A 12,115-nucleotide genomic window follows, 5' to 3' on the forward strand; every position below is an offset into this window, starting at 1 on the left:
ATATTGACATTAGGGATCTCCATATATGGGCATAAAAGGGTTGTGTTGTGTGTGATGTCATGCCAGCGCTCTGATCGGTCTATATATAAGGTATCTTCAGGTGTTAACCAAATAGAGAGGTAGACTTGTAATTTGCTAAAAGTATTGTTTTTGCCCTGTGTCAAGATGCTGGATTTCTTCACCATCTTCAGCATGGGGGGTGTAGTGCTGTGGTCTTTTCAGGGAGCTGGGGTGAAGGAGTCCTTCACTGGGCCCGTCAACGCTTTGATCCGCTCTGTGATCCTTCAGGAGCGCACTGGGAACAATTCCTTCACCCATCAGTCTTTGAGTCTTAGATACAAATTGGATAATGAATTTGAGTTGGTTTTTGTGGTGGGTTTTCAGCAAATCCTGATGCTGACCTACGTTGATAAGTTAGTAGATGATGTTCACCTTCGCTTCCGGGATCGCTATAAGAATGAGCTAGAGCAGAACGGAGACTTGAAATTTCTCAACCACAGCTTTGAGTTCAACAATGACTTCAAGAAGTTTCTTGAAGAGGCAGAGAGCAGCAGAGATCGAGTCACTGTCTCTATGCGGACTTTCAAAAATTCCCCCAAGTCCCAAAAAACTGTTAAGTCAATGATCAAGACGACGGGTGGGGACAAAGGCATGGAGGACCAGTGTGTAATAAAAAAGAAGAATGCCAAGAAAGAGTCTCCTGCAGCTGAGCCATTCAAAGAGAAGAATGCCAAGAAAGAGTCTCCTGCAGCTGAGCCATTCAATGAGGAACAAGTCAAGAGCTCCACTGCCAGCCAAAAGGTGGTTGAGAACGGCAATCACAACTTAACCCCGGATGAGATTATTCAGAAGAATAGGGAACAATTCATCCTCAAGCACAAGAGGGGACCTGTTGAGAAACCTGTTGAGAAACCCAGTAAGACCCCAAAACACCAGAAGCCTAAGGAAAAGCAAAGGTGGGCTTGGGAGTTGTCTGGTAAGAGCGCCAAAGACCTGGACTACAGCCACAGAAATGGAGATGACACCCGTAAGGATGCTGGCCAGGGCCACGACTCACAAACTGACCTGGGGATGCAGCTAAGCTCCATGAAGGGAGAGCTGCAGTCCGTGGAGTGCGAGTCCAGCGAGGAAGAGATGGAGGAAGAAGAGGCGAAGCAAGAGAGAGTTGTGGTCACTGAAAAAAGCACGAAAGCCCCCCCAAAAAGGGGTGGTTTTGGTGGCATGTTTAGAATGCTGAAGGGTCTGGTGGGCTCCAAGTGCCTCACCCAGGAGGACATGGAGCCAATGATGGAAAAGATGAGGGAACACCTCATCACTAAGAATGTAGCTGCCGACATTGCCTCCCAGCTCTGTGACTCTGTTGCCAGGAAACTTGTGGGCAAACCCATGGGCACATTCACCACCGTGGCCTCAACAGTGAAGCAGGCCCTGCACGACTCTCTGGTGCAGATTCTGCAGCCCAAGCGGAGGGTGGACATGCTGAGAGACGTCCAAGAGGCCCGCAGTCAGAGACGCCCCTATGTCATAACCTTCTGTGGCGTCAACGGGGTCGGCAAGTCCACCAACCTGGCCAAGATCGCCTTCTGGCTGATTGAAAACCATTTCACTGTTCTAATCGCGGCGTGTGACACGTTCCGTTCCGGGGCCGTGGAGCAGCTCCGGACTCACCAGCGACATCTGAACTCTAAGCGCCCCCCCGAGCAGCATGGTGGGCAGCCAGTTGTGCAGCTGTACGAGAAGGGCTACGGGAAGGATCCGGCGAAAATCGCTATGGATGCCATTGCCTATGCCCGTAACCAGGCCTTCGACGTGGTGCTGGTGGACACCGCAGGGCGCATGCAGGACAACACCCCCATGATGACGGCCCTGGCTAAGCTTGTTGCCGTCAACACGCCTGACCTGGTACTATTCGTGGGGGAGGCTCTGGTGGGCAACGAGGCTGTCAATCAGCTGGTGAAGTTTAATCAGGCTCTGGCCGACCACTCCGCGTCTGCCGAGCCCCGCCTCATCGACGGAATTGTTCTCACAAAGTTTGACACCATTGATGACAAGGTTGGTGCTGCCATTTCCATGACCTACAGCACTGGCCAGCCTATTGTATTTGTGGGCACAGGACAGACCTATAATGACCTGCGCACTCTCGACGCTCGCTCTGTCGTCAATCTCCTGATGAAGGCTTGAGTGGCTGCATGTTTCTGTTCATTCATCCTTGTGATAAAAAACAACACTGCAAGATATCCGTTCTGGCCCTACTAGTTTTCTCCAGGTTTCCGGTTTCCTCCTTCCATATTGCACCAAACAAAGTCACGCAGGTTCTTATTCTCATAGGTGAGAATACTAGGATTCAGGGATTGAGTTCCTTGAGAGTAGCCAAGGACACACAGACATAAACAGACAAAACAATCTTCCCCTGCCTTCGGCCTGGCGGAGATAATGAAACTTCACACTTTGTGCATATTTTGCACAGGTACTGTAAGCTATCACCATTATTACTCCATTGAACAGATTGTCATTTGTTGTTTTCACAATCTTTTTTTCCCCATCAATTAATTATGCACAATTACTGAATAAAATCCCAAGCTACGGGGGCTAGCTCTGTCATTCATCTTTCATCCATCTCAAATTTACTTCAGAGCTTAACAGCTCAGTGGATCCATATTATTGATCTTACAATCCAAATTAACAGTTGGTGATTAACTGCAGTCAATCAAAAAAACCAAAAACAAGACAATGTCTAATAACATCATACCTTCCATGTGGATCTTGGACTTCATGTGGCCAGCCTGTGATGTTAGTCACAGATGATGTATGACATACGACTCCAAATATGGGCCAGTTTCCACCCAGTTCACGATGACCTTCCATTATACAATTCAAGTTTGAAGAAATGTGTCTAGTGGTCTAGTGCGCTAATTGGTTGAGTGGTTTTTGTGATTAGCTCTAGACAATCAAACGAGACAAACAAAGCCTCTTGTATACTGCTTGCCTCCTACTTTCGTACGACGGTGTTTAGTGGCGAACATAGCCAACAATTATACAAGCTCACAACACATCGCCTAGCAAGCTCATAATGCATTGCATCATCAAAATAGCAGAACTATAAGCGTACAACGTTTGAGCTTGTAGTTCTGCTATTTTTGGCACGGAGGTATAAATCAGACTTAAAGGGATACTTCACTTTCGGGCCGGGGACACATTTAAAAAAAATATTAAAAATAAATGAAAAAAGTTATGGAAAATTCATGGCCCCCTCACACATTAGTAGGACACTCTAACTTAATAATAAAAAGTATATAGCATTGGATGGGTGGGCGATAGTTGACATTCAGATGAATAACTTGGGAAGGAAGTGTGTGTGTGTGAATTTTTGTTTGGAATAATTTCATGTGATAATCGAAGTGTAGAAAATCAAGATGATGGCAATTGTAAAAGAACTAGACATTCGGGCCGCCCAATTTCCCATATAGGGCATGCTGATATAACTATTCACTGTGAGTTAGCAATATGGCAATATGGCAAAAATATATCACAATTTTGAGGCAGTATCACAATTTATTTTTCACATAGATTTTTAGGATTATTATTTTATAATGATAATAATCCTAAAAATCAACGTGAAAAATAAATTGTGATACGATTGTGTGTGTGTGTGTGTGTGTGTGTGTGTGTGTGTGTGTGTGTGTGTGTGTGTGTGTGTGTGTGTGTGTGTGTGTGTGTGTGTGTGTGTGTGTGTGTGTGTATTATTTTGGGGGTCCCCAGATGATTAGCTTTATGTGCAACATTGTTTTCTCACTCAACAGTAAACAAACCAACAACATACACTATCTGCATATGTCTAAAGTTACAATTTAAGGATACCAAATCCTTTTTAATACCAAATTGGCCAAATTGTCAAATACTACGTAAGTAAGAGGCAAACATTGTGAAAATCTACAAGCTCGGCTATTTTCACATAATTTTTCTGTGGAACCGAGTCAAACTAAATGTAATGCCTACAATTCCATGTGCTTGTAAGGGGGGGTGTCCCCAGTTCAAATATTATGTTTAATTTGGGGGCGGCGTGGCTTGAAAAGTTTGGGAAACATTGACTTATGTAACTGACAAGGTTTGACTTACATCCTGTCAAATCAAAATGCACATGCATGTAACACTGCATATCATAGTTATATTCTAAATATATTGTAAATCTTTAATACGTGCCAATTACACTTATGTCTCTACTACAAACACTAATACAACAAAACAACATTTGAACACTTATACCATTCAATTCAAATATTCAAACGGTAAAAATATAAAGTGGGCAGGACTTAAAAATATGCAATACAAAATGTATTTTATTTCAGCTGCCCCTGTTATGCACTGTAAGAAACATTTTGTATGGAAGGAAATTAATAAGTAAATAAAATAAACAAATGGTGCACCATAACGGAAAACAATAGTCAGCTGAGACAAAGCACAGAGAAACATCAACTTGATATTCCTTCAGTGCTGATTGTTTCTCATTAGCAGATTCTATTATTTGAAACACATAATGTCTCTGTTATCCCCTTGGGGACACTGTGGGGTTCAGTGCAGTGCACATAATGATACACATGAATGTACCACTTAATGATCGCATCATCTATGCAAAACTAATCGTATTGTTATCAGCAACAAAATAATGGTGCATTGGCCTTTCTGGCATTTGAGGTGAAAGGCTTTGTGAGAGATGCCAGTCATAAATAAGCTGATGTGGCAGTTTTGTTATTCTAAGATGATTATGTCTTTCTAACGCATAAAGTGTCCTTGGAAGTAACATTGAACAAGCACACTGCTCGAGGAACGCCATTTACTTGCCCAAGTGACCTTGACATTGTTGGTGCACACAGGTGTTGCGTTCAGATTCAAATTCAGATCTCATACACAAACTGTTGCAATTTCTCTCCAATGTTATCCTATTTTCTGCTGCTGAACTGTAAATGTAACTTTTATAATTGGTGGGATAACTGTGGGGGGTCCATATGGACGGCCATGGGTGGCCCTAGCTGAGTGGGTAGAGGAAGGTCACTGGTTCACCCAATATATGTGCCGAAGAGAAAGACATTTAACCCATAAAAGCCTCCCCCCTGTGCTCAACAAGACCATGTTGTTGTTTTTTGGACACTATACAACAGGGTTAATTTCATCTACTAAAACTATGACGAAAAATATTTGACTACCCTTTTTTCACTGTCAAAAACGAAATAAAAACTAAGCCATGATGACTATAGACAATATATTGACAATTTCATCAACAAATAAAAACTAGACACAAATGTTAGGGAAGGACTAGTGGAGAAGAGATCCAGTAGAACTAAGACAAGTCATTTTATTTTTGGTTGCGCTCGGGTGTTGCGCTCTGAAAATAGCAAAACTAGTTATGAGCTTGTAGATCGGCAACCAAGTGTAAAATCAGCCATTACGACGCCATCAAAGCCCACCAAAATATTTTTTTGTCGACAAAATCAGCTGTAGATTTAGTCGACTAAAATCTTTAGATGACTAAAACTAAATGGAATTTTATTCAAAAGACTGACTAAAATTACTAAAGCTAAATCAAAACACTGCTATATTAACACTGGTATATTCACATCTACTTCACATCTCAGGCTGTTCATACTGTATTGGACTAATTTAATCATACGGTCATATGGTGTTGCGTGGAAAAAGTAGAAAGAATACAAATGTTTGAGACTGCAGTGTTTTGGGGCACATGAATGCATACTGTCGCACCTCATCATTTACATTTGAATGGGCATTATATTTGTGCTGTATATTTGTTCCTTCCCTATGACTTGATGATCACTGTGTTGGGTGGATAAGCCAGTTTTCAGGCCGCAACCCCCCAAAATAATCCTATTTGAACTGTTGACCGTCTACAAATAATCATATTAGAACCCCCCTCACCCTGACAAGCACTTGGAATTGTAGGAGTTGAGGCATTACATTTAGTTTGACTCAGTTCCACAGATAAATATTGTGAAAATAGCAGATCTACAAGCTCACAACGTCTAGCAACGCGAGGCTTTGTGAGCTTGTAGATCAGCCATTTAAAATGTTTGCCTCTTTCTTATATTATTTGACAATTTGGCCAATGTTTGACCAGTTGTTATAGTGAGGTTTGTTGAATACTTTGATGCAGTAATGGTCTTTTTTCATTTCCTTGGGGTATTACAGGGGTTGACACCAAAGTCTCAGAAGTACAGGTCATGTTCTACTTGCCCAAACGTCATGCCCACTTGCCCAAAAAGTTCTTACTCTCGTAGAACAAATTAATGTTAAATCCAATCGTTAACTGCTGAGTGGCGACAGTCATTTGAAAAACAGAATGAGTGCATGCTGCTAGTTGTAAAAAGGTTGCACTTCATGAATAGCCAATAATATTTAACGAAGACCGAATGCACTTGCATGTCGGGCAACCTGAAAGCAAACTTCACTTGCCTTTTATTTAATTTCCACGGGCAGTCGGCAACCGTTAGTGTCAACCCCTGTATTACAAAGGTCTTAGAAGTCCTTAAATTGTCACTTTACTATCATGGGGACCCCCCCCAAAAAATAATGTGGAGACACAGTGGTTGAGAACCACTGTGTTATTGCATGCCTGCACATTTTCTCATGCATTACAGGGTTTTCCCTTTTATGTCTGTGATTTTCATCAGGGATTAGCTACATAAAGTAGTACAAGTGTTTGTGTTTTTTGTTCATACTTGCCACGTGACCGTTTTAGGCCATCCTTACGCTCTGGTTTTTATTTTTAGATTCATAACGTGTCAGTGAGGACAAGTGACCCACAGTGACATGTACGTGTGTGTGTGTCTTTAAGCATAGATAATGCGTTCCCCTTCATCCCCTTTATCTTACAATGCGGGTCAGGTGGTTTGTAGAAATAAATGACTCTGTATAATAAATGTGTCTGGAGCCTGCGCTTAAAAAGTATGTCATATGCATAATGACACATCCTTCTAGTTAACTGTGTGTGTGTGTGTGTGTGTGTGTGTGTGTGCGTGTGCGTGTGCGTGCGTGCGTGCGTGCGTGCGTGTCATGTTCATTATGAACACGCACGCACTCACATACACACATGGTTAGATGTTTTGGCAGAAGGACATTTTATTACATTTATGTTTAATTACTGGGTGCATTAAAAAAACACCTCATGCAAATAGGATTATTTTTTGTCGTCAGACTTTCCCAGATGGTGTGCCATGTCTTTTAATCATCAGATTAAAAATGTTTGTCATAGTAATATAATTTAGATGTCATGGGCTTTAGTAATTTCTTTACGTCACACTAGACCAGGGTGTTTCCATTTTTTTCCATTTTAAGGTGGAAATGTTTTACCACAATCCCACACATTTATAGTGCAATTTCAAAGTGGAAGTAAAGAATGTCTTAAAATAAAAGCATACATTGTTGGTCTTATATATGATTATTTATTAGAAATTTAAATTAAAGCAATGATTCCTGCAGATTTGTAAGCCTACCTAATCAATGAAATGAATAAATAATATTGTAGCGCCGCCCCAATACACTGCCGCGACTCGCTGCCGATTGGCTTATTTTCTTCGCTGGCACATGCAACAGATAAAATGTACTCAGGGCCCCTCCAGGGGCAATTCACCGGTGTTAATCTAACTCCAAGAGGGTACAAATGGACCCTAATGGGACCCTAACGGATCCATTTGGTTCCGTGCATTTTACCCACTTAGAGTAGCAAAACGGCTCTTTTAAGAGCCACCCAGACATAATTAGGCTACTGCTAAATATCATTAATCATGCAGTAAAATCAGTTCAAGGGCTTGTGTTGTGTGTGTGTGCATGGGTCTTTCCCATGTTGCTGGTTCCCTGTGTGGGTTGGAATTGGATGAATCAAGGAGTCAAGTGGCCGTCTTCGATGTCTTTGCATCGGTCGCGACCCCTCCCCCCCTCCCTGTTTCTTTATATTAAAAAAACAGTCGAAAATGTGCGACCCCAACGCACCTTCCCGCGACCCCACTTTGGGTTGCGACCCATAGTTTGAGAACCACTGCACTAGATCATTGGTTCTCTCAATGTGGGGTCCGGGGATCCCTCAGGGATCATTGAGGGAGTTCCAAGGGGTCCCCTAATGTGTTAATATAGTATCAAAATCAGTTTAACCACTTTAAACCTACTGTACGAGGTGTGTAAGAAAGATAACAGGACTGTGGCAACCACGCTCATCATGACTCAGTAACCGCTTATGTCACTGTGTTGCGCAACATCTCATCACTATTCTGCTGTAATATTGTTCACTTCTCTCAATTTCAAATTGAGTCTTTGCTCCATGTGCCACCTCCAGTTGCGTGTTGTAGGGTAACAGCAGTGTAATTACACAACAGCCTGGAACAGAAGCACAGAGTGAGAGAAGTGAACAATATCATTGCAGAATAGTGGTGAGGTGTTGCGCAATACATTAACATAAGCGGTTACTTAATTAGCATTGAGTCATGAGCGTGGCTGCCACAGTCCTGTTACTTTTCTTACACACCTCGTATATACATGCACGCAGTGGTGTAAAGTAACTAAGTACATTTACTTAAGTACTGTACATAAGTACACTTTTGAGGAATTTTTACTTAACTGGAGTATTTCCCATTTTCAATACTTTTACTTCTACTCCACTACAATTATTTGACAGCTTTAGTTACTTTGCAGATTTAGATTATTATCACAAAACATACATCAACCACTTCAGCCCTATATATTTTTCGGCCATTTGAAAATAGCCGATCTATAAGCTCACAATGAGTCGCCAATGCGACGCATTGTGAGCTTGTAGATCTGCTATTTTCAAAAGAGTTTTATACATTTGGAACTTGTGAAATGGGACATTTGCACAATGAGCACCTTTAGTTTTCCTAACCCTTTAAGTACATTTTGGTTGATACCAATACTTTTGTACTTTTATGCAAGTACATTTTGAATGCCTTACTTTTACTTGTAACAGAGTTTTCTACACTGCAGATACTTTACTTAAGTAAAACATTTGAGCACTTTTTCCACCACTGCATGCACGGCATGCATACAGATGCACAGATCTACGTATCTTTTTGTGATGCTGAAAGCGCTGTATTTTGGCTACGTCTGAGATGCCAATGCATCGTGCGTTGCTTGTTCTTTACCACTTTGAACCTGGCATCCCTATTTTGGGCATTTCATTATAGACAGAAACTTTCCAAGATTTGGAAAAATAGCAAGAATAGCGCTTCTACACAGCTGCTCACAACGTATTTAATTGCATCACGACACGTTGTGAGCTGGCAAATCTGATTTGTCCTCAGGCTTGAACTGTAGTGATGTTTGACTCAATCATTTACACTCTCAGCTATGCAGTTGTACTACAGCAATCTGCACTGTAAAGTCCTGAAAAAACGTTTTATTTTATTTGTATTATGTCTGTCTGTCTGTCTGTCTATCTAGTCACTAAGTTGGCAGTTAGACTACGATCTAGGAATGACTGGTGGTATTACTACTGTTTTGTGTCATGTGGATATTTTCTGATGTTAGTACAATTAATTTAGAAGAACAGGTTGTCTGTGACATTAACCCACTAAGACCGGGAACGCATCTGTGTGTCATTTTAAGATTTCTTTGGCTATTCAAAAATAGCAGATTGTTAGCTCATAGTGCGGCACCGAGTGCCGCGCCATGAGCTTGTAGATCTGCTATTTTTGAAAAATCGTGAAAATGTGAGCAAATCTTACATATTTATTAAAGTGAAGATTTTTAACTCAAATTCTTGCTTCTGGGGATTCTACAAATGCCTTCTAAATCCTACCATTTTTTGATTTTTTTTTTAATGTTGCTATAATATCAGTGGATTCTCAAACGTTTTCATGTCAAGGACCCCCAAAATTATATGTATTTGGCCGCGGACACCCATCTCAAAATATTTTGTTCCATGGACCCCGCCCAGAAGCAAAGATTTGAGTTTAACAAAATACATATTCAAAGATTTGCACACATTTTCACGATTTTTCAAAAATAGCAGATCTACAAGTTCATGCACTTGTAGATCTGCTATTTTTGAATAGCCAAAGAAATCTAAAATGACAGATACTATGCGTTCCCGGATTGAATGGGTTAATGGAGTGATTGCATGTGGAGGCAACATGCCGTTTGCACGATGACATTTCAGACAACTTGATGGATGCACTCAACAGGACACAGAGCTCCACGTTTTTTTATGTGGCGGTATTCTCATTAAATCCCCTGTAACTCGATCAGGGACACTGACATCACACTGTGTTGACAGACAAGAGATATAATGCCTTTGGCAGGACCACCGCCCTTAGCCCATTAAGACCGGGAATGCATCTGTGTCGTTTTAAGATTTCTTTGGCTATTCAGCAGATATACAAGCTCATGCCCGCTATGAGCTTGTAGATCTGCTATTATTTTTTTTTATCGTGAAAAAATAGTGCAAATCTTTGATTATATATTTTTTCAAAGCAAACATTTGTCAAATCTTTGTTTCTGGGGGATTCTACAAATGTCTTCTAAATCCTAACAGTTTAAAAAAAAAAAACTTATGTTGCTATAATCAGTGGTTCTCAAACTTTTTCATGTCAAGGACCCCCAAAATTATATGACTCTTGGCCGCGGACCCCCATCTCAAAAACATTTTGTCCCAGGGACCCCCCAGAAGTTGTAATATAGTTAAAAATGTTCGCTATGGAAAAATAGATATTCAAAGATTTGCACACATTTTCACGATTTTTCAAAAAGAGCTTGAGCTTGTATATCTGCTATTTTTGAATAGCCAAAGAAATCTAAAATGACACAGATGCGTTCCCGGTCTGAATGGGTTAGGACAGGAGGAGGAAATTAAACATGTGTCAATCACTGGTGTCGGGGCTGGTCCAAAATCCTAGGTGGCATCATGGGAGAAATGAGTCATCATGGCTGTCAGTGGTGGAAAGTACCCAAGTACATTTACTCAAGTAGTGCACTTTACATGATTTAGTACTTTATACTTCTATACCCCTATACATCTCAGAGGCAAATATTGTACTTATTTTTTACTCGACTACAGTTATTTTTATTTTTAAGTTACTTGGTAGATTTAGATTATTATTACAACACATACATTAACCACTCAATCCCTATTTTATACTTAGGCTATTCAAAATTAGCCGATCTACAAGCTCACGGCGCTTCGCGTCACGATGCATTGTGAGCTTGAAAATCTGCTATTTTGGAAAGATATTGTCAATTTTGAAAATGAGTACAGTACTTTTACTTTTGGTACTTTAAGTATATATTGATGCCAATTCTTTTACTAGTCTCCAGTAACATTTTAATACAGAGTATTTTTACATTGTGGAATTGTTACTTTTACTTAGGTAAAAAAGTCTGAGTACTTTTTCCACCACCACTGATGGCTTTTCTCCACCCACTGACACAATTCTAAAATGTTTCTATTCCCTGAATTAGTTTTACCCATTGAGATGGTAATCTCTTTTACAAGGGAGCCCTGGCCAACAAAGCAAACATACAGGGATCATAATATAAAACGCAATAAAAACTCAAAGCAAAACACAAATTACATTAATACCAACGCAAGTAAAACTGCTGCAGTCCTCAGTTTTTAACATCTGAAGTAAACTTTTAAAATCACCCAAAGGGATTAAAGTGCTCCTCCAGTTTAATGTCTTTCTGGAGCTGATTCCAGGACCGTGGAGCATAAAAACTGTATAAAAGCCGTCCCCCGAAATTCTGCGGACAGACGAGGGACGGTAAAAAGTGTCGGGTTCAGGGAAGCGGAGGTTGTATGAATTTATTTTCAAATTAAAAAAGGCAATTTAAATAGCCAGGGAGTAGCCCCAATGATGGCTTTATACATGAAAATGTGCCAATGAAGCCATCTGCGGTCGGATAATGAAGTCAGACCTGCCCTGTCATACAGATGACAGCGGTGTGTAAGGGATTTGACATTTAAAATAAAACATAAAGCTCCTCGGTAGACTGCCTCTGTTGCCTGGTGAGTGGTTGCAGAGGCGTCCATAAAAGAGAGGCATGAATCTGTTTAAATTGTCCTGTTGTGCCACCTTTCAATTGACTTCAGCAAATCCTG

The 12,115-nt window shown here is 40.8% G+C and overlaps 2 protein-coding genes across 3 annotated transcripts in view; both read left to right on the top strand.

Annotated features, from left to right (window-relative positions):
- The window catches only part of rgs3a (regulator of G protein signaling 3a), a 245,639-nt gene that overhangs the window by 21,389 nt on the left and 212,135 nt on the right, over window positions 1-12,115 (top strand). The gene's annotated exons all lie outside the window — the stretch shown is intronic.
- On the top strand, window positions 166-2,181 carry LOC308077984 (signal recognition particle receptor subunit alpha-like; the record flags this gene model as incomplete). The annotated part of the gene is made up of 1 exon (XM_080419014.1): window positions 166-2,181. The coding sequence occupies one exon, from the start codon at window positions 166-168 to the stop codon at window positions 2,179-2,181; it is 2,016 nt and encodes a 671-aa protein (XP_080275140.1).

This window comes from Gymnoscopelus braueri (genome assembly GCF_963280865.1).
Source record: "Gymnoscopelus braueri genome assembly, chromosome: 22".
In the NCBI taxonomy this organism is placed as follows: domain Eukaryota; kingdom Metazoa; phylum Chordata; class Actinopteri; order Myctophiformes; family Myctophidae; genus Gymnoscopelus; species Gymnoscopelus braueri.